Below are 20,655 nucleotides of genomic sequence, written 5' to 3'. Positions count from 1 at the left end.
AGTAGTATTTATTTCCATATTTTTTTTTAGGACACAAGGTACCAGTTATTTATGTTACGTCCTACACAGCGTGCTTCATGGATTGGTTTCGCTATATCATATCATTTATTAAAGGACTATGAAACAGCACTTAAAATTTTGGACACATTTCGAAATTCCCCAATGGTATGTATTCTAATATTATGTAAAAAGAAAAAATGTTGTATTAAATAATGCAATATCGAATTTATTTTTTTTTAATATTGATAATATTATAATATGTAATATTGAGATATTTTTAATATTTGCAGATTTGTTATGATTATGAGCACAGTGAGTTGCTATTGTACCAAAATATGGTTATCCAGGAATCAGGGGAATGTGAACAAGCATTGAAACATCTTGACAAGTATAGTGATCAAATTTGTGATAAAGTTACTGTAAAAGAAACATATGGTATGTTATAAATTTCTACAACTAAATTATGAAAACTAATTTTAAGTGTTTTACAATAATTTTTTTTAAACTAATTTCCTGCTTTTTGTAGGTAAATTAAGATTACAATTAAAACAATATGCAGAAGCAGCACAGGTTTATAAAGAACTTTTAAATATAAATCCTGAAAATACAACTTATTATGCTAGGCTAGCAGAGGCTGAAAGACACACAAAACCTGAAGAAACATTAGCTATGCTCCAAAGATACGAAGAATTGTTTCCTCGAGCGTTAGCGCCGCGTCGCTTACAACTAAATTATGCATTAGGGGATGAATTTAAAACATTAGTAGATCGGTACTTACGAAGAGGTACGATTTGTTTATTGAAAATATTTTTACAAAGAGTCTAAGTAACTTATTGATATTTTATTTACACCATAGGCCTTCATAAAGGTGTACCACCCCTATTTGTAAATCTTCGTTCTCTATATAACGATCAACAGAAGGTTGATACTATACAGTCTTTGGTTTTGGAATACAAGGAAGCATTAAAGGCTCATGGGCATTTTAGCGACCAAGAGAAAGACAATGCGCGAGAGCCAGCTTCGGCACTGTTATGGACTTATTATTATTTAGCACAACATTACGATCATCTTGGACTTACAGAAAAAGCGCTAAATGAAATTGATGCTGCCATAGAACACACACCTACACTTATAGAACTTTTTGTTACCAAAGGCCGCATTTATAAGGTAAATTCCGTGTTCGGTTTTTGTAATGTATATTTATATTTCTTCAATAATGTAATTAATTGTGCGTGTACATTCTTAGCATGCTGGTAATGTTCAAGAGGCTTATAAGTGGTTAGACGAAGCGCAAGGATTAGACACAGCAGATCGATATATTAATTCTAAATGTGCCAAGTATATGTTGCGTGCAAATCTCATCAAAGAAGCGGAAGAAACGTGTGGCAAGTTTACTAGGGAAGGGGTTTTAGCCATGGAGAATCTAAATGAAATGCAGTGTATGTGGATTCAGACAGAAGCAGCTAACGCTTACAAACGCCTTGGAAAGTATGGGGAGGCATTAAAGAAATGTCACGAAGTTGACAGGGTAGGTTTTAACATCCTATATTTGCAAGTAATAATTTATTATTAGCCGCTCTCAAACGATTTCTATCAATTATAGCACTTTTCTGAAATCATAGAGGATCAATTCGACTTTCATACCTACTGTATGAGAAAGATGACCTTGAGGTCTTACGTGGGTCTTCTAAGGTTAGAAGACGTGCTACGAGCTCATCCATTTTATTTTAAAGCAGCAAAATGTGCAATGGAGGTTTATTTACGACTACACGATGAACCATTGCCCGATCCGACACAGACTCAAGAAATCGACACCGGTAAGTCTACATTCTTTGCATTGTTTATTTTTATCAATCAGCTACTAACTATCGCCGAGTTGTTTATATTTACTACATATTCGTGAACAATAATTAAGGGTATAGTGCTCATGTGGTTTTACTTATTTTTGCCATGGCTTCTAAGGAAGGGCTCATGAATTTGTGTTTGGAATTTTTTAGATTTAAATATGTATTTATTTTTATGCAACTTTAAACGATCGATTTCTTAAAAATCATTTGTCATTACATTGGAAGTCACGTATTGTTTAAAAAAGATACTTTACAACCTATTTTAATCCTACAATAATAATACCATCTATTAAGAACGTCACTTATATTCATCGCATATATATTTACAATAAATTCCTCGAATAATACAAAATTCGTAGAGTATCATACAAGAATTAACATAAAATAATACCGATATTATAATCGAATGTGAGCACCATATATGTGATTTTTCTAATAATATGTCATGCTTTTATCAATATTTTGCTTACAAGGAAGGAAACTTTGTCTTTCTAAGCAATGTTTATTTCATGCATGTTCGAATATAATATATTTCGTGTAACACGGTTTATGAAAAATGCACTCGGAGCTCTATAATTGAATCTCTACATCGTCAATCATAACTATATGTACACGGTATGCGTTTACTATCGATCATTAATCACAGACAACGCGCGAGTACATGACGGTCATTCAAAGTACTCGCGCATACCTATCGTCGCACACAAGCGGCGTTACACACAATATCGCATCTGTATCAATCTAAAGCAGGGTTGGGGAGAAGGGGAGAAGTTAGGTCACATAAATTAAGCATTTTATATAGCGTAACTGAGGCGTCGATAACCATCTAACTTAATTGTACATTACGCATACAAGATATATCCGTATATATATTTACACATAGAATAAATATCCTAATAACGGTACACAACGTTCTGACGTTGATTTCCGCGTCGCGTTCCATATGACACGCATTTCCATCGTGCGTCCCCGATGATTGGTATGGCATTGTGCGGCTGCCTTGTCGCGTACACGTATCACACGTTGTCTGGCCTCCGTCGACGTCTTAGTAGCCTCGTTCCTCTCGACTTTGAGTAGAGGTGACCGGCGTTCTGCTCCGGCCTCTGCGTGATCGCCTGCGGCGTTAGGAAGTAAAAGTGACCCCCATCGCCTGGCAATCTGTACGCGAAATAGGCCTTTGGCTTCTCCGGCTGGTTCTCTTGCACTGGAATCGGGTCGATGAATTCGGCGTCTGGATTTATAGTAGGTCGTGGGTGGCGGTAGTTCACTTTGATATCGTCTTCCAACGATATGGGTAGCTGGGGATACGTGTCGTCTAGCTCTTCCGGAGATTCTACGACCGGTACGTAGTTGGTGGGTGGACCGTTTCTTGGACTCACGAGTGGCTGCGGTGGATAAGCGCGGATCGCTGCCAAGGGTTGGTCATCCCTGTTGGGTATTCTATAATTGGGTGGCTGTTGTTGGTTTGGATCGACCACCGTGATGAATTCACTGTCGGGATTAATAGGAGGCAGAGGTCGCCTGTAGTTGACAAGAATGTCGTCTTTGAGGGAGTATGGTCTCTGAGACTGGTCTCCGTAATGCACTTTAACCTTAGGTGTCTTATACACAGGCGATTCGGGGGTGTCGTAATTCTCCACATAGGTATTCACGTAATCCGGTCTTTCGGTAATACTGTTCGTCTTGGAGTACATGGGAGTCGTGCTCGGTATACCCTTATGCGGTATCTTCTTGCCAAAGATGGTGAAATACTCCTTCGTGACATCATCCAGGAACTTCTCGTCCTGTTGAGTATAATAAGCATGTTGAGGATTGTCCGTGGTACTTATCGCTGAATGCGCTGTCGTCGAAGGATAAATCGGCTGTTGATTCTTATACGGTTGCGGCCTGACTCTCTTCTGAGGCACTGATTCATTCTCATAATCGTATCGATGATTATTATACCTTCCATCGACTTTAACGTTCTGATACTCGTTGAATGCGTTAGTTTGCTCTTGCTCGTACTGCTGCCTTTGATTTCCATGCTTCGAGTAGTCCGCTGCTTCGAAACTGTACTGATAAATCGGCTTTGATTTCGCCTCTTGCCTGTAATAAGCCTGTGGCTTTGAGGTGGTGTAATAGGGCTGCACAGAGACGGCTGGACGAGCAGATATGGCTTGATAGTAAAGAGGCGCGTGATCAAGTAACATTCGTTGACCCTGAGTTCTCGTCGAGCCGCTCTCGTACTTCGGTGAGCTTTGCGTGACTGTCGTGTCACTGTAGCGAATGGGCGCGGAATTTTTCACCGGAGAGCCGATAAACTTGATACTGTAGTCCTTCGATGTTTCTCGCGACGGAATTGCCTCAACGTTGTAATACTGCTTTTTCTTTTCCTCGGCTCGTGGTTGCGTCACAGTTTCATAAAAAGGCGATTCGGTGGTAGTCTTGTAATAAATCGAATTTGGAGTGGTATGAAAAGGTGGTTCGTGAGATTCTTCGTAAAAGTAGTAAGAAGCCTGACTGGGCGATCGTTCCGGGTTGCTAGTGGTAATAATACTCTTTATCGAGGCCGGCGTTACTTCCACAGGTCTTTCCAAGGTGGACTGCGTGGACGTGTAGTACGTCACTATCGGAATCGTTTTACTGGTCACTAGACGCGACCACGCTTCATTCTTCTCCTGTATATTCTCTTGATTGGTTACATGATTTTGTGCTAACGAACCGATGTTGTAGAATTCTGGGTTATCAAGCGTAGTCGATTTATCCGGCGTCGATGTCGTAATTTCTATATAAGGGACTGTCCTTACGTTGGGCTTGGCGGTAAAATTTTTGTCCGTAAAATTTTTATACCTTGTTCGACCGTACGTCTTTGTAACACCCGACATACCAATGGACGTCCTGGATTTTGTGGTTTGCGTTAGGTTTGGCACTGTAGTGGAACTCTTGTATTGCTTCGTAGTTAATTTCCTAGGTGGTAGATAGGTAGGTCTGGGTCTTGGTACGGGAGTAGTTTCTGGTCGCTTCGTGTACTTCTTCGTCGTGGTCTTCTTGTCCTCGAGAGCAGAGAAGAAGTCCGGCGGTGGTGGGAGTATAATTCCTGGAACCAGAGGACCCGGTGGCACAGCTGTCGTATTATCTTGCTGATATTGAAAACTGTATGGCGGTGGATAGTAAATAGACTGATCTTCTTCGTCATACTCCGACTGATTATTCGGCGGTGGCACGAATACTGCACCAGGTGGAATTGCGTGATAGAAGGGTGGAAAACTGCCAGGTGGTACGGTATCTGTCTTATCGTCCTTACTCTTTATGCTTGAATTTTCTTCCTCCGAAGATGCGTTCTTTGAATTCATATCGGACATTACGATAGTCCCGTTGGCTATAACAGCGAAGAGTGGACCATCCTCCGATAGTAATCCCTTGGTAAATAAAGGATCCTTTCTGTAGTCAACGGTGGCATTGGCGATCTCCTTGGTGCCATTCGGCCCGATGATCTGTATCGGGCCGCCCTCTGTGAGTTGAATGGGAAAGGGCGGCGGTACCTTTGGCTTGGATGGTATCTTGACCTGTCTCCTGGGTGCTTTGTAATTGTCGATCGGTGGCCAGGTCGGCGTGCTGTCTCCGTTGGCTTGCGGCGTCTCATGGCCAGGAAATTTCCCTCCTCTCAACACTAATACGTGATTCTCAGCCAACCAAATTTCATCCTCATCGAGACCACCCAAATTGTCGATCGTGTCCTTTGGTACTTCCGGATTGCCTAAGTAACTGATTATTCCTGGTCGTTTAGGTTGACTTCCGTAGATTTCGTTCTGTATCAGACCGTATTTCCCTTCTTTCACTTGTTGAGAGAGAGTTTTCTTCTCGTCATCCTCGTCTTTACGATTAGCCTTCGTCTCCCTCCCGTTTCCAGCAGACGATAAGAGGATACCGTCATCCCAGAACGTTTCTTGCTTCGCATCCGCTCGCAAGTGGCCTCCAATCAGTTTGTGCGACACTTTCCTTCCGGCTTCCGTAGTTATCTCGTTGTCTCTGCTGGTCGATGACTTGAAACTACGGCCGGCTGGTGTGTGCGTCCTGTCTGCTCCATGACTAGGTTCGTCCGCACCGACATTCCGTCTCTCCCTGCTCGATGATGATGTCACGATTGACAAGCAGGTCGCTAACACTGCTACCAGGAGGAGCTTTCGCACAGGAAATCTTCTCGGCATCATCTGCAACGGAAATTAAGCAACTCTTGACGTTTCGTTCAGTATGATGTAAATGGTATTCATTATTTTTACTTCAATATCTATGAAACAGTATCTTCGGTATCTTAATATCTAAATGTTTTCATCTGGCATATTCATATAGCATCGGTATTTTTTTTTCTTAGGATTTATATTTTATTGCATAAATACGATATATTTATGTCTCCCAAGAAAAATCAAAGCGACTGTTTTGGTGTGAATTACTTAATGAGGTTTGACTACGATCACGTGAATTATATTCACAGTCGCGATGTATATCGTACGGTAATTTTGATAATACCGTTCAATCTTGTAATCACATCATGTGTCTTTTAGAGCAGTTCGAGTTGTTCGTCGCAAGGCATACGGTGACTGCCACCTGGCGCAACGAAAGTATAAGTTTATTCTGTGGAGGTGTTTCCGTTCCACGGGAGTAACTTTGCTTTCCCCATTGAAACGGCAACATTTTCTCAACTATTGCATGGAAATAATAATTCCTGTTATTAGAAACTGATATTAAAATACGCGGGAGACTCTTCGGACTGAATGACGAGCTTGAACGAGAATCTACATGTACGAACTTTCGATTTTACATTATACTTCTCCTATACAGTTCCACGAAATCAGTAAAATGATGTAAATTTCGTAAATTTAAAGAATAAGCAACTTTCCCCTAGGATCATCGATAGAATTTCTGAAGAAGAGTTCGATGAAATTAGGAAGATAATATTCTTCGAATCGTGACTAGGATCTCAGTGGAAGAATCGACATTTCTTCCTATCGTTAACGGAATCTCCCCGTCAATTTTCACTTTTCTATTTTCTAAATGTATTTCGATAAAATCAGCAGAATGGAACGCGAGAAATTGAGTAAAGGTTCCCTCATCGAACAGTTACTAAATTTCCGAGGAACGTTGAGACCGCACGGTTGAAATTGGCGAATTCGTCAGGCCCATTTACGTGAATTGCAATAATATGGGAATGTGGGACCGGAGGGGACCACGCCTTTCCCTCGTGAACAGTCGGTGAGCGGTCGACAAACATTCACGGGTCACTGGAGTACTAGCGCTCGTAATCACTTGCAACCGAATAACAAACCTAAGCTCACGTTTCTGCATTCGCCCAGCGCACGTTGCATTAGCCAGGGCCAACGTCAGAGTCGTCGATATCGCGGAAGTAACTTTGTCGTACCAAGTTTCCGACAAGAAACTGAATTTACTGCCTTTTATTTTTATCCATATCCCTGCGGATCTTTGAATGCGGTAAGCAAAGTCGAAGGATGTTTGAAACGAAGTTAATTGAGCTTTGTGATTTATTGCCATCGGTAAAAAGGATAATGAAGCTGCAGTTTTTGTTCTTATTACGATGAATGATAATGGTAATGTTGGCAATTAGCTGTTTACGGTCCTTTGTAAATGGAATGACGACGATAGTCCTTGAATGAGGTATTAGGAGAGTAATTGATGGCTTGGACATTGTTTGAGGGACGAGTTAGAGAGAAGTTAGTGAGTGTTGAAGAGTTTCGTAATTGGAAAATGTTAATATGGTTGAACATCGACGAAAATAATTTATCTTTTCAAACTGATCCAAGGGAGGAAAAAAGACATTTGGTTTTAAGAAAATCCTCAAGACTATTAAAAAACGTTCGATATCAAAAAATTTGCGACCTATAAAAAATATTTATAAAACGTGTTAAAAAGACACTTGTCTATTAGAAAATATTGAAAAAATACCACCGTCGGTTCAAGATTTCACTGTTCTCCGCGAGACTGTTGTATCGGAAACGTCTTTTTAAACTATCAAATACACTGATAGCATGTTGCGGGGACTAAAAGAGTACCTTTCTCTCGGTTTCCGGAGCGGTCGCGAATCTGGACGATAATCGTTCAGCAGGACGTCGTGAATGGTGTGTAATCGAGTTGCCACACGCAATAATGCGCTTCTTCCGAGGGGAACGTAGGTTTTTCAAACGAAGAACGAGCACACACGCACACGCGATGATACTTTACCACGAGTGCCAGCGATTTCTCTCGGCGAGCGGCTTTTTAATCGAAACGGAACGAAAACGTGACGGAATCGAGGAATTCCTCCGCATGGAAATCGGCTTTGTTTAATTCCGTCTCTGTCTTTAAATCATCTTCTTCGGGAAGCTATTTGACGCTCGAACAGATAACGATTAATCTAATCCGCATGCCGACGATTGCTCGCTTAACGCGTCCCGATCGAGAGCTAACCATCGCGTGTATTTTGCTTTCTCCACCTCGGAAGCAATGACTTTGAGATCGGCTGTCCGGCACGAATGCAGCAGTCCGCTAATTTAAAACGCATTTGCTGTTCTCGCGTCAGCTGTTCGCTTTCCTCGCGACCGCAAGACCTGCTTCTACCACGAGGAAGACTCCTGTCGCCAGAACGCGTCTTTCGAAGGTCAGTCACGTCTCTGGAGACACGATCGTCTAACTTTTCCTTGGGAAACACTTTCAAACGTCTCACCAACTAATACACGACCACTGACAATATTCGTTTCACTCTCCTTTGAGAAAAAAAAGCACGAACGAAGACGTACGTCTGAACCATCTAACGCATTCACGGTATTCTAGGTGTAAAAGTCGAGTAAAACGTTTTCTAATCCTTCTATCGAGCGCTCTGATGTGTTGTCCCGGTTCATAGACACTTTAACAGGACAAACATCGATCAGAAAATCAATGGAACGTGCGACAAGAAGGCGAAGCTGGCGAACAACCGCTCGCGCCGGCATGGTACACGTGACTGGCCGGTTTTCATCACCTTTCCCGGTGCACTGGTTCGCTCAAGGACGTTTGTTCCGAAAGGTGGAGCCATTTCCAAGCGATACGTCTAGCTGGAAAGGAGGAAGTCGTTGCCAGTTAAGATTCGTACGGTTCACGCGATCGCGATCGCCGCCTCTTTGCTGGATGGCGATACCGTCTTGTTCGTCGAACGTTTGCCTCGATCGGGCGGCAGGTAGCATGAATCCACTTGGCTCAGATCGCTATACGAAAAACGATTTCGAAACGTAGGCTTTCACTTTCGTGCACCACGCATTGTCAGCCTTTTTACTCGATAAGGGATTTAAATGACGCAAATCGGGCTACGGGATCAAGCTTTCTTTAGTTCAGGCAACGATGTCTCCGATCGTAGATAAGGCACTCTGATAGTTTCATTCTGATAGATTTACTTAATGTTCTGATTTTTAAATCAGTTTCAATCGAAATGCAAGATGCTTTGTTAAATGTTTCTTGGAACGTTTTAATCGATGCACGCGGTTTTCACCTTTCAGCGAATTGGACTAAGATTATTGGACTAATACAGTTGTGGCATTAACGAGAAGGGGTTAATTCGTTGTAAGCAGATCTGATTACTTAATTGGATTCTAAATTAATTTCCTACAGACTTGAGAAATTGCCAGTGGCCGTGTGGACGCGGTTCGTTGATATTAATAATTCACTACCTTTGAATAAAATGAGATTCTAAGAACAGAGCGATGAGTTTAATTTCTTGATAGTTTTGCATAGGTCTTTTACATTCTTCTTATGTAATAGATTCGTTCTTAGCAATTTACTTCTCATCTAATTTAATCAGGAATTTCCAGCTGAATTCAAAACACGCTGCTCTGCAAGAACAATGCACAAAATTTAGATTCTTCTCGACTTTAATAATAAATCATAGATTAAACGTGAAGGCTAACTTACTCATATTTTATCTGGAGTTCGGCAACAGGTTAAGCGCAACGTATGCGAAATTTCAAACAAATAATTAGCATAACCGCTCAGATACGACATTTCAAATTCACCGTAGAGGTGATTTTAATTTCATCCTACTAGTCACGGACTGAAAGCCCTTCGAGTCAAAAAGAAAAAGCTTCGTTTCTCCCGGTGCTCCATTTCTGGGTGTTCGCAAAGGGCCGACCGATTTGACGAACTATCGTAAAATTGACGAACGTCGTACGCCGGGCGGTTCTACGCGTTCCGCAACGCGGATTGTCGATTTTTCGCGACGTGATGTAAGAAGAACGATCTCTGTGGCGTGGTAAGTGCGGTTACGCTATCGTTGCGACCGAACCTGCCGTATTATCGTTTCTCGAAGCCAGATTTTCTAGTCCTGCCACTGTGCAATTCTTGATCCGAGCGATTTCGTTTCGAATAGCTCGAGGAAAGTCGCGTACTCGGCTAGTAGTAAAGTCACGTTTGTAATTCAGTGTCTAGAGTAACCATAGTATATCATGGTCTTTGTAGATGTAAATAGGTATGGGAATGAATAGCCGAATGTACGTAGTTAATTTTTTTAGTTTGTTTCAATTCTGCGCAGTACTACAGCGCATTTGAAACGATACTGTTATCACAATATTTAGATTGTTAACACATTATTTCACATTGTGTATGGGATCAAGTTCGCGTATAAAACAGCGTATTTATTGAAAATGTTTGGGAAGACTGGGAAATGTAACTCGAATGCACGATGTGTTAATCATTTCGATACGATCACTGACTTTACTCGACAGTCACCGGTTGCTTACGTACTGTCGTGCATTGACTTCGGTGTTATGGCGATTCACGTAAATTCTTGATAAGATATTCATATAACTTCCTTGGTAGCTTCGATATAACATTCGACGAAGTATAGCGACAACGTCATTATATTTGGAAATGAACCTTGATACGAAAAAATTATACGTGTCCGACTTACGTTTCCAATTTGACCTCATTGAAAATTATGCCGTTAGTTCGATGACACTCTATACAAATTTTACAGTCAGAGAAATATAAATTTATGAAATTGGATAGGTTCACACTATCGATCTCGTTTTTGGTCGCGGTTTGACGGCGCGCGCTAGCACGTGGCCTTGAATGCAGGTCATCAAAAGCGTGTGCAACGATATGGCATTGAATCGCGGTGAGGGAACGACGCGGCGGCGGTTCGTCAGAGGCGGTGAAAGGCTGTGTGCGGTTCAGGAGCCGATTCCAACAGCGATTTATCCATCAAATATCGTTCGATTGAAACCTCGGAAACGCCATGAGGAGTGAGAAGCCGAGGAACAGAGAAAGAAAGAGCCATACCGAGGCAACACGTTGCATAGCTCGTGTGACGAGCGCGCGTGCCTCGCGTAAGGCTCCCGCAAAGCGCGTTATCCAATTCGATTTACGCTTTCAGCTACTTTCCTTTTTGTTTCGCGTCGTGCTCGCTGAGCAGCATTAATTCCTTAACGCCGTGCTAACACCTGTGAGCAACTTTCGGCGCGTCGCTCGTTTAACTATGCTTCCTGTTATGACAGAATGACTTTACCCTCCTTCGTCCACTTTATCACGGAATTAAGCTTGTTAAATTATAGTTATTCTGTACGAGTATTTTGAAGGACTGTTACTCTGATGAATATTTTAGAGCAATCAAACGCGAAGAACACAGAAAAGATAGGATAAAAGTCTATTCTTTCTGATATTCTGCCTATTATGTTACTTGGTGGTTAAAAATATTTCGATATAAGATAAATGAAAAAGTAAATAACCTGATGATGGTAGATTTAAGTTTCGTTTTTTTATCGTTGTTTCTCAGTGTAAATAATTGAAATTGAAATTAGAGTTTAAACTAAACTTGGCCACAGACGTAACTTGTTTTTATCGAATCGGAACTACATAATGGTTACAACATGTGTGATTCAATGTTACGCCAACTATTAACATATTACTTATCTATGGTTTCTAAGTCATTGACCCATAAACATATTGTCTGTTACATTGCACTGTCGCACTGATCAAGAACCAGTCTATCACGCCATAAGACAAGATTTGTGATTTCTTTCGTCATCTACCTGTCGATTCTTTTTATGTCATAATTTCTTGACAATCTCACGCCTTTGATATAGAACGTGTTCTCTTTCCTTGCACCAAAGGAACAAAGGTTGTTTTCTTCATTTTGCGATTTTGTTTGGAATTTATTCTCGTTTGGTTTATTTTCATGCTTTTTGTTCTCGAAGCGCACAAGTCACGTATTTTACGATGTACGTTGGACAGAAAGCTTTTTATAATTTTCTTTTCCAACATCGACGTTCGAAGAAATAGGATAACTGTAGGAAATTTCGCAAATTTCCAAATTTTCACACTATTCGCGTTATTCACGACTTTGCATTTATGTAACGAAACGGTGAAAGCTGAATCCAGCGTCGACTTTGACTTATTTTTGTCACGATGTTTAACAGTAAAGTGGAGTATCTGTCTCAAATGGAGGAATCTAATTTTAGAAAAGAAAAGGGCTTTTTGCGAAAAAAGTGTTGCAGATAAGTTCGAATTTTTTTTAAAGATATTTCGATAATTGCATAATATCTATTTAATGTAAATAATCATCAGGTTTTTGTTTCATGATTTTAGTTTCTTGTAAAAATCGAAAACCCTCCGTGTAAACCGACGTCATTCGCCTTTCGAAATATTTATAGACGTCTCGAAGAATTCCAGATATTTGGCTAATGAGTTTGTATCGCGTATGTATTAAAATTTCTGGAATTAATTACTCGGAAAGAATGTGAACAATTTCAAAAATATTGGTCTGCAGGTACACACGTCGAATCTTCTTCCAAGTTCGATTAATATTCTGCGAAATTACAAATTCAAACCTCCATTCATTTTCTGAAACTTTTTTATGCAAGTTCTGCATCTTTTCTTAATGCTCTTTTCCAAATGCTTAATGCTCGGAGTTTCTTTTCGTTTCAAACTCAATTATTTGACTCCAAGTCGGTCGTTGCTTTGTTTCGAAATTTTCTTGTTATGTAGTCTCTCGAACAATTTACTATCCTTACACGTCAAGTTGCTTTATCTTCAACTCGAGCGGCCAGCTGGCATACTGCCTCGTTAATTCGCCTTCGCGCGATCCAGACGATCAGTGATTCAAGAACTTATTCGAGGTTGATTTTCGCTTCGAAGTTATCGGTGATGAGGTTGCCGGCTTGAGACTAACAGAGACGAGTATCAGCGACCGTAGTTGTACACCTTGGCATTGACCGGCTTGCACTGCAAGGCAACTCGCTTGCATAATATGCTCGTCTCGTTCATCCCGCGGCTCTACTGGATTATTCTCTTCTCTCCTCGGCACCCGTGGCTCCTTTAACGGTAGTGTGTATTGCACGCGAGAACGCGATGTATCTGCCGCATCTCCGTTTCGATGAACGCAGCTATTCGGATATAATGTGTACGTGACTCATCATGTATATAGCATTCTGTTGTTTAGGACTGTAGATTCTGACGAACAGGATTTGCTCGAGGCGCTATTACGGTTGTAAAAAAACAATCAATTTCGATGATTTTTTTGTCGTCGAATATCTTCTATTCTATTGATTGTAAAATATGAAATATGGAAATTAGACAACGTTTATTTCAACACTATCATAGCTTTAATTTATGAATCATTATTTTATATCACAAAATATCTTTAATTTTTTCACATAAACGCTGCAGGATATTTATAAGGAAAGAATTGATTTACCCTTTTTTTTTAATTTTTCTTCCATAATTACGATGTTTGCATTTTAATGGAGCTTTAATAATATGCGGAATCTTTAATTTACATTCCGCAATTTGTCGTCAGAAAGGAGAGAAATGTTTATGACCGATTTTCTCCATAATACGATTAACCAAAAGGGAGAAATGTCGTTTTTATTAAAGATATTCCGACGCGCATTATACGGAGGCTTATCAGGATGCATATAGCGTATGCGACCAATACCGGTTTACGTTTTTGTTGCGACTGTAAAAGCTGTAGGTACCGGTCAGACAAGGTTAACGGCCCAATTTTTCCACCGCGCGAACATCGTCATTTTTCGTTTTCATTTTTATCCCCCTTTTTGGATTTATTATTGCAAACAAATGACGAAATTTTTCACGGCGCAAGGATATGCAGATTTCTCCTGCCTTGAATTATTCCTGCGATACCTGTTCCGATCGTCGATAGAAACGGTGTATTGTTCCAAGTAATTTAAGGAAAGCATTCATACTTTGAAAATTACTCGCGCCATCACGCAGCTATATTTATTCTCCAACTTTTTATCGAAACGAAATAATAATTTGCACATTGTCAATGTCCAATGACATCAAAGCGTCGATTGTAACGTAAAGAGTTAAATTATTTTTAACGTGACTTGGCTTGAGAATAATTTTCGCGCGAATCTCTGCTACTGACAATGAGCCAAGCAATGACAAACTATGGACCTCTGTGGCAGTAATTCGTACGATAAACACGGCTTCGCTAATTTCATCAGCACGTACGTGAACAATTTCGCTCTTCGTTCGCTCACCTGTTCGCCTTTGAAATAAACGCAGGGACCGCGAACCGGTACCGTATTTCGAGAAAATAGTCGACTCTGGTGTATGACCTTTCGTCACGTATGAGGTAGATGTCCCGGTTAAAGCGTCCGTTTTAGGCAAAAATCGATCCCAAGGACTGTTATATCCACCAATTAGCCGTTAGTTTCCAATTAGTCACCGATTAGTCGGACTTTCAATGATTTTTAACATTTAATAAACCTCGTTTCGACCAAGGTCTTCATGCTGCGTAAGTTGAAACGTCCTGTCAATGAGCGTTATAATTCAACTGGTTACGGCTGGAAAACGCAATTATTCGTCACCTGGCCTGTTAACAACTGCGTGGTGCCTAGTAATATATTTTATGCGATCCGACCATAACGTTGCCCATCTTAACAAATCTCTTGACCCAATAAAACAACGCGATAAACCTTGCAAAATTTGCTTACGTAATTTCGATATCTTCTTCATCTTCTTTCGCTTACATAAGTTTTATGGTTGTCGTATAATAATTTGAAATAAATTTTTTAAATGCTTCTTCTCATAGCTTTGCTCTATCGTTATACGCAGTTCATGAAATTTGACTATTCAAAAATTTGATAATAATACAAACGGTTAGTAATATCTTTTAGTCATTAGTTTCTCACTAACTTATAAATTTTAATAACGTTCTTCTATGAATCACAGCCAGATGACGGCGGCTGGGAATCGTTTCTCTGTGATGTGTTCGATCTGTGTTCCGTTTTGCGCGCATTCCCACGTTTCCTCTCGACCCTGTCGAGCTTGTCGTCATATCACGCCCGCGACTCTGATAGCCGCAATTAGGGACCAAGAGGGAAAGCGCGCGACGAAGGTTACGCCAAGGTTCGTGTCACATATTTTTACTCGTCGCGTCTCTCTTTTGCGTTTCTCGTGCTCTCGTACTCCAGATCGCAAGAATTTATCGTCGACTCGATGCGCTCGTGGTCATTCGCTCCGCAATTTATTACCCAGTCGACTTTTATTCTAGGCATTTTTTATCAGATAACACAGTTCTCGCTCGAGTAAAACGCAACACGTAGTTTCTTGGAAGAACAGGCTCATTTTATCAAAGCTGTCGCAGTCAAAGTTGACGTTAATAGAATCGCTTCGAGGTAATTCATCGAAGGGCTTGCTCGCGTTTGTTCCTTCCCAGAAAAGCAAAAGAATTTCATCTTTAACGTCTTTAACGTCAATTATTTTCAATAGAATGTTCATCGTATTATACAATGGCCGTGAAAGTATCTGGAATTTTACCTGAAAGGGCTGTATCCAATTAAACACTAAATCGATTTCTCAGTTTAACTTTGAATTCGTTGGGAGACACGTTTCCATCTTATTCCCCGTGATAAACCGTTTAAATCGTGAAACACAATTTACTAAACGCTTTGTCGCTTTCTCTCTGCGGATAGCATTTTTCTTTTACTCGACAGAAAGGGAAATTACGCAAGTTTGATAAATAGTTGCGGTTCCGGTGCTCCGATCAGCGATTCTATTTCATGACGCGTGCACGAGTCTGTCGATCGTCGAACGTAAATAACACTTTTCTTGATCCGGTGGTCTCGGTCTAAATGCGATAACTCGGAGGAACACTCGAAGGAAATTAGATTCCTAGATCGTAATTTGCTCCGCCCCTGTCTAGCGCGAGGCGATCTTAGACCTGCTGAAGAAACAAGGACGCGTTGCTCAACCGATGTTGCTGGAGTTCACGATGCTAATAATCGCGAAACGAGCACGATCGTTTGTTACAATTCCATTTAATTGCTGAACGATAGGCGAATGGACATTGGCTGACACGCTTAATTCGAGGGTACCGAGACGAACGAGCTCCCAATTGAATCCGTGCTACGCCCTCTGATCCGCATTTAGCGATGAATATCGTGTTGGTCACCAGAGGCGATCTTCATTGTTCAATTATTTATTATTAATATATTTCGTAAATGGATTGGTGATAAAAAACAAATTTATTTCGTTTTCGAATTATCTTTTATCCTGGCAAAGATTTGGGTATTCTGTATTAGCGAATCTGATCTCTATGTTAATCGCTGTTTTATAGCATTCTATGAATTATTTAGGAACTTTTTTTAGAAATACACACACACACAGAGTCGAGAAGTACCTAATCGTTTAGAAATAATTTCGTATTATGTAGCACGAATTGTAGCAGGTCTTGTTTTGAAATTAAATAGTCAATTATTTATTTCTTATAATAGAAACACTATTATAATCCGATAAAAATCTCGTAGAAGGTACATTTACATAAATTCTCTTAATCATTCTTTCAAGCTGAATCTAATCTTGGAGCAAAGTATGCATCCTCCGAATACTTTGTAGCCAACTTACCATTCATCCATGATCCGCCTACTCGCGGTTATAGCTACGTGGTATATTATGCCTTCACAATTTCTCAATAGGACCATCAATCCTTCGATGTGACAAGAAAACAAGAGCGAGCGATAAAAGTTTTCACACGTACCAAAGTACGATACAATAGCATTGTAAGTACGTGTCAAAAGATACATTTGGAAAACCATCGAGGAAGAGAGGTGTAACGAAAGTTATAGAAAAATTTAATACAAGGTATCGCGTTACAAATCGCTAAATGTTCCCATATATCTCTCCGTATTATATCCCCAGTCAATTTTTACGCGATCTAGACACGATTTGTCCGCTAGTCCCTCAAAAATATGTCGCCGGTTTTTGCCTTCGTTTTCGTCGTTGCAGTTATGTCAAAGTGAAAGCTACCGGTTAACGGGGAATAGGAAGCACGTCGATCTCTGCTGTGTTAATGACGAATCTACGTTGTAATTAAGCGGACACGTGACGAGGGCCTCGCCGTATACGCGGATCGATCTGCCGGAAATCTTAACTTTCGCGGTGCGTGGAACTGACCGGATACTGTGGACGTCTAATGCGACGTGACTACGTGAGAATCGTTGCAAGCGGAACGAATCGTTTTCCTTTTCTTCGATTTTCCATAGGTGTCGCTATAGATTTTCATGATGAACGATTTCTTTCTCTAGACTGGTCGACAGTCTTCCGCGTTGGGAGATCGGAGAAACGTTTCCCCCTTCTATGAGTCTGCCCTCTTCCAACGAACAATAATAATCCACATCCCGTCGAGCATAATTCCACGCGTTCGAGCGAACCTGTTTCTCGGAAGTGTCACGACATTTTCGTTCGTCCGATAAGAAGAAAGGTACTATAAATTCGATCAACCGGTAGTCGGCGATCGGTAGCCACGGTTTGTTATCGCGCGTGTCTAAATGTCACAAGTTGTACGGGAATATTTTCCGTCGTCGATTTGTGAAAGCACCCCGGCCTGTTTGGAATAATATTAGTCACAGCATCGATCATTCATTACACGCGAGTCTCACGATCCGGTTCTCTCTATCGTCCGTCGTTTCTACGCGTCCGGTCATGCCGACAAACCGATCGCCAACGACTTCGTTCCTCCGGCACGATATTTATCCCTCGCTGACTAACAATTATCGTGTACGTCCGTTCGATAAAACGAAGAAAAAAATGTTGTCGATAAATATTCATGCCGGAAAATGCAAGGACTCCGATCTTTTACCTGACTCGTTGTAGGCTCGCGACACGTGAACCGCTATTCGACGATGATTCACGAGAAGCTATGCCGATCGTGCCCGTTATATAAATTTCCTGAGCAGTATGCAGTCGCAAAGACGCGCCAATTCGAGTACCAGAAGACAGACGCGCGTGTCTTCGTTAGCCTTTCTTTATCGTAATTGTCGTAATATCCGAAGTGCACTTACTTCGAAACGATATTACGTCGTTCTGATTCTCTCGATCGATACCAAAATGCGCGTCAACGATTCTACGTACTTTTATTACGTTGCTTCACAGAAATCTAAACGTTATAAATCAACGATTAAGACGACCAAAGATAACTTTATTTCACTGAGACCTCACACAGTTGTCGCACGAAGTTGACGATGAATTTGAAAGGAAAAAAGCGGACTCACGATCTTCTTCTAAGCTCCGATCCACTGTTCCAGTATATCTCCCTCGATTCGACGCTACTCAGCGCTCATCTACGCGAACCAGTTACACACGCGATATGATATAGTCTTTCCAACTAATTTCAATCGATTAATTTCAACAAATACGAACGAAACGAATAGAATAGAACCGATGTATAGGACTTGTTATCACGGAGATGAGCCCATAACACGGGAAAGCAGCTCGCGGCCGCGCTGTACCACTCACTGTCCTGCTGCACTTGGACGACGATGAAGAAACGAGTAACCTCCCGGCTCGTGTGACCGTAGATCTTTATATCGGTGGATCCTACTGGCCCTGCGCCAGTGTCCCACTCTCCAACGCGCGACACGAGACAACCGGAGGAGGCCCAACGCCGTGTACACCGTGTATATGTGTATATAGTTGTGATACGATCCGCGAATCAGCAAGAGAACGACCGTGTTACTCGCGGCAAAAGGGATACACCAAGTGGATCGTGTGTGTCACGAGGCTCTCCTACGACTGCCGCGCCAGACGCGATCACGTTGTTCCGCTTGCACGCCTCTTCCACCCTTCCTTTTTGCGCCCGATACGCGCCTCTCCCCACGTTCACCACGCTGGAATTGGTCCACGCGGCGGGAATAAACCGCGATCATAGGAAAATCGCCGCGCTTTCCACCTCCTCATCGTCGATGAGTGATTAGAAATTACTCCTACACCGAGGTGGATTTTGTGGTTTCAGTGTTCCCGATGATTTGGAAGTGGGACCTTCTATGTTGTTGCGAATGGTAATATAGTAACGTAAGGTTATTTGAAGCAGCTTCGATTTTGAATTTTCTACGGAATAATTAAATTTGTTGCAGATATATTAGGAGAGATCATTAGTCTGGAATGTTGTAACGAAGGAAGGAGAAAATATGGCGTAGCTTAGATCCGACAACAGAAGATATAAGAAACGCGGAAATGATTCGCGTAATTCTATATTAGGATTATTTGAGTCAGAGAAGAGGTATGATATAAACAACAAAATAACTTGCAGGAATAAAGTAATATCGAAGTTTCCTCGAAGAAAAGTCGTAGGATATTGTATTACGTCTAGAGGATTCAGCTGGTGCGTTTTATTTTTGAAAGGACATAAGTTTTGAAGAAAAGTTTAAGAATTAGAGTGACGTATCGTTTTGTTTCAGCTTCGCTGACACTTGGCAGGTAGTCTACGGAATTCGTATTTTTACGTGACAGCCACGATACGTGTTAATAATATTCGAGGTTCTCGAGTGTAAACTGTGTTCTTTTTCACCATGTTTCGTCAACATTGTGATTAGGTTTCCTCCAAGCATGTGAACGCGCCGTTACCAAACTAGATCTTCTATTTACAATTGTAGTTATTCTGATCGCTAATGAAGCTAATTCGTGTTAATGGAACGTTAGAAACTGCTTTCGTAAAGAAACCAGGACACATTTGCCAATTTCAGGATCGTCAAATATTAGAATTTAACATTCTTTCTAGTTTTTTATAAATTATGTAAGCCATCCAGAAGCTTTGACTTATAATTGCGTAAAGTGTAAAAACCAGTTTCACAAATATTTAAGTTCGTCATCGAAGATCTCGAATTTAATCCAGTGATTTCATACGGTCACCAGAATGGAAGGCTTTGTCAATGTTCCGTATCGTACGATCTACTGACAAAAGGTACTAATTGATTATAGAAGAGATTCCTTGATCGACGAAGATGAGTAAGCAATCTACCTTTGAAGAATCGGCACATTAACGATATGATTCTTAATCCTCGATTATCAGTGTTGCCAAACACATTTAATGTTATTCACCTAGGAAATCACGTTCTCAAATTAACTCTTTCACAATCCCTTGATACTCTATGATCGAGCAATATTGTCATACATCGTGTCCATCCAATATTTGACAATTTGTCGTGTCTTGATATAATAAATGCTTACGACATTCTCTGTATAGATCTATTCACAATAGCAATGTTAGATCGTAGAGGTTAATCATTAGTAACAATACGACAGAAGTTACTTGGAACAGGATTCTAATCCATTTGAGGCAAGAATTCTCCCGTCGTCGACCAATATTTCCATCAAGTTGTCCAATTAAATAATTTTTTCGTAATACCACTGATGCAACGCGATACGATCGCTTGTTCGCAGTCGTAAACGGAAACGAGCTTGGGAAAACCTGCTTTTTACCGATCGATTCCGCGGTGACTCTATGAAATAGGTATTCGCAACTGGTCTTCTCGTTCGCGTGGCCGTCGAGACGGCGCGCGAGATTTTTGTT

General features: G+C 41.0%; 2 protein-coding genes across 4 annotated transcripts in view; one reads left to right on the top strand and one right to left on the bottom strand.

Annotated features, from left to right (window-relative positions):
* The window catches only part of Naa15-16 (N-alpha-acetyltransferase 15/16), a 47,226-nt gene that overhangs the window by 906 nt on the left and 25,665 nt on the right, over nt 1-20,655 (top strand). The window contains exons 3-8 of the mRNA XM_033345492.2: nt 31-165; nt 291-435; nt 527-784; nt 857-1,167; nt 1,247-1,528; nt 1,604-1,817. Coding sequence (XP_033201383.1) covers nt 31-165; nt 291-435; nt 527-784; nt 857-1,167; nt 1,247-1,528; nt 1,604-1,817 — 1,345 coding nt within the window. The remainder of the gene's footprint in view (nt 1-30; nt 166-290; nt 436-526; nt 785-856; nt 1,168-1,246; nt 1,529-1,603; nt 1,818-20,655) is intronic.
* LOC117163316 (uncharacterized) lies at nt 1,739-18,902 on the bottom strand. Of its 3 annotated transcripts, none has more exons than XM_033345490.2 (2): nt 18,359-18,902; nt 1,739-6,037 (listed from the first exon to the last, which is right to left on the bottom strand). In XM_033345490.2, exon 2 carries the CDS (start codon nt 6,035-6,037, stop codon nt 2,864-2,866), a length of 3,174 nt encoding a protein of 1,057 aa, XP_033201381.1. In that variant the 5' UTR covers nt 18,359-18,902; the 3' UTR covers nt 1,739-2,863. The 3 variants fall into 3 exon arrangements, with proteins under 3 accessions (XP_033201381.1, XP_033201380.1, XP_033201382.1); XM_033345489.2 differs by lacking the exon at nt 18,359-18,902 and adding an exon at nt 16,713-16,731; XM_033345491.2 differs by lacking the exon at nt 18,359-18,902 and adding an exon at nt 7,892-8,808.

Source organism: Bombus vancouverensis, chromosome 2, assembly GCF_051014615.1.
Source record: "Bombus vancouverensis nearcticus chromosome 2, iyBomVanc1_principal, whole genome shotgun sequence".
NCBI lineage: Eukaryota > Metazoa > Arthropoda > Insecta > Hymenoptera > Apidae > Bombus > Bombus vancouverensis.
This window is presented reverse-complemented; position numbering and strand designations above follow the sequence as displayed.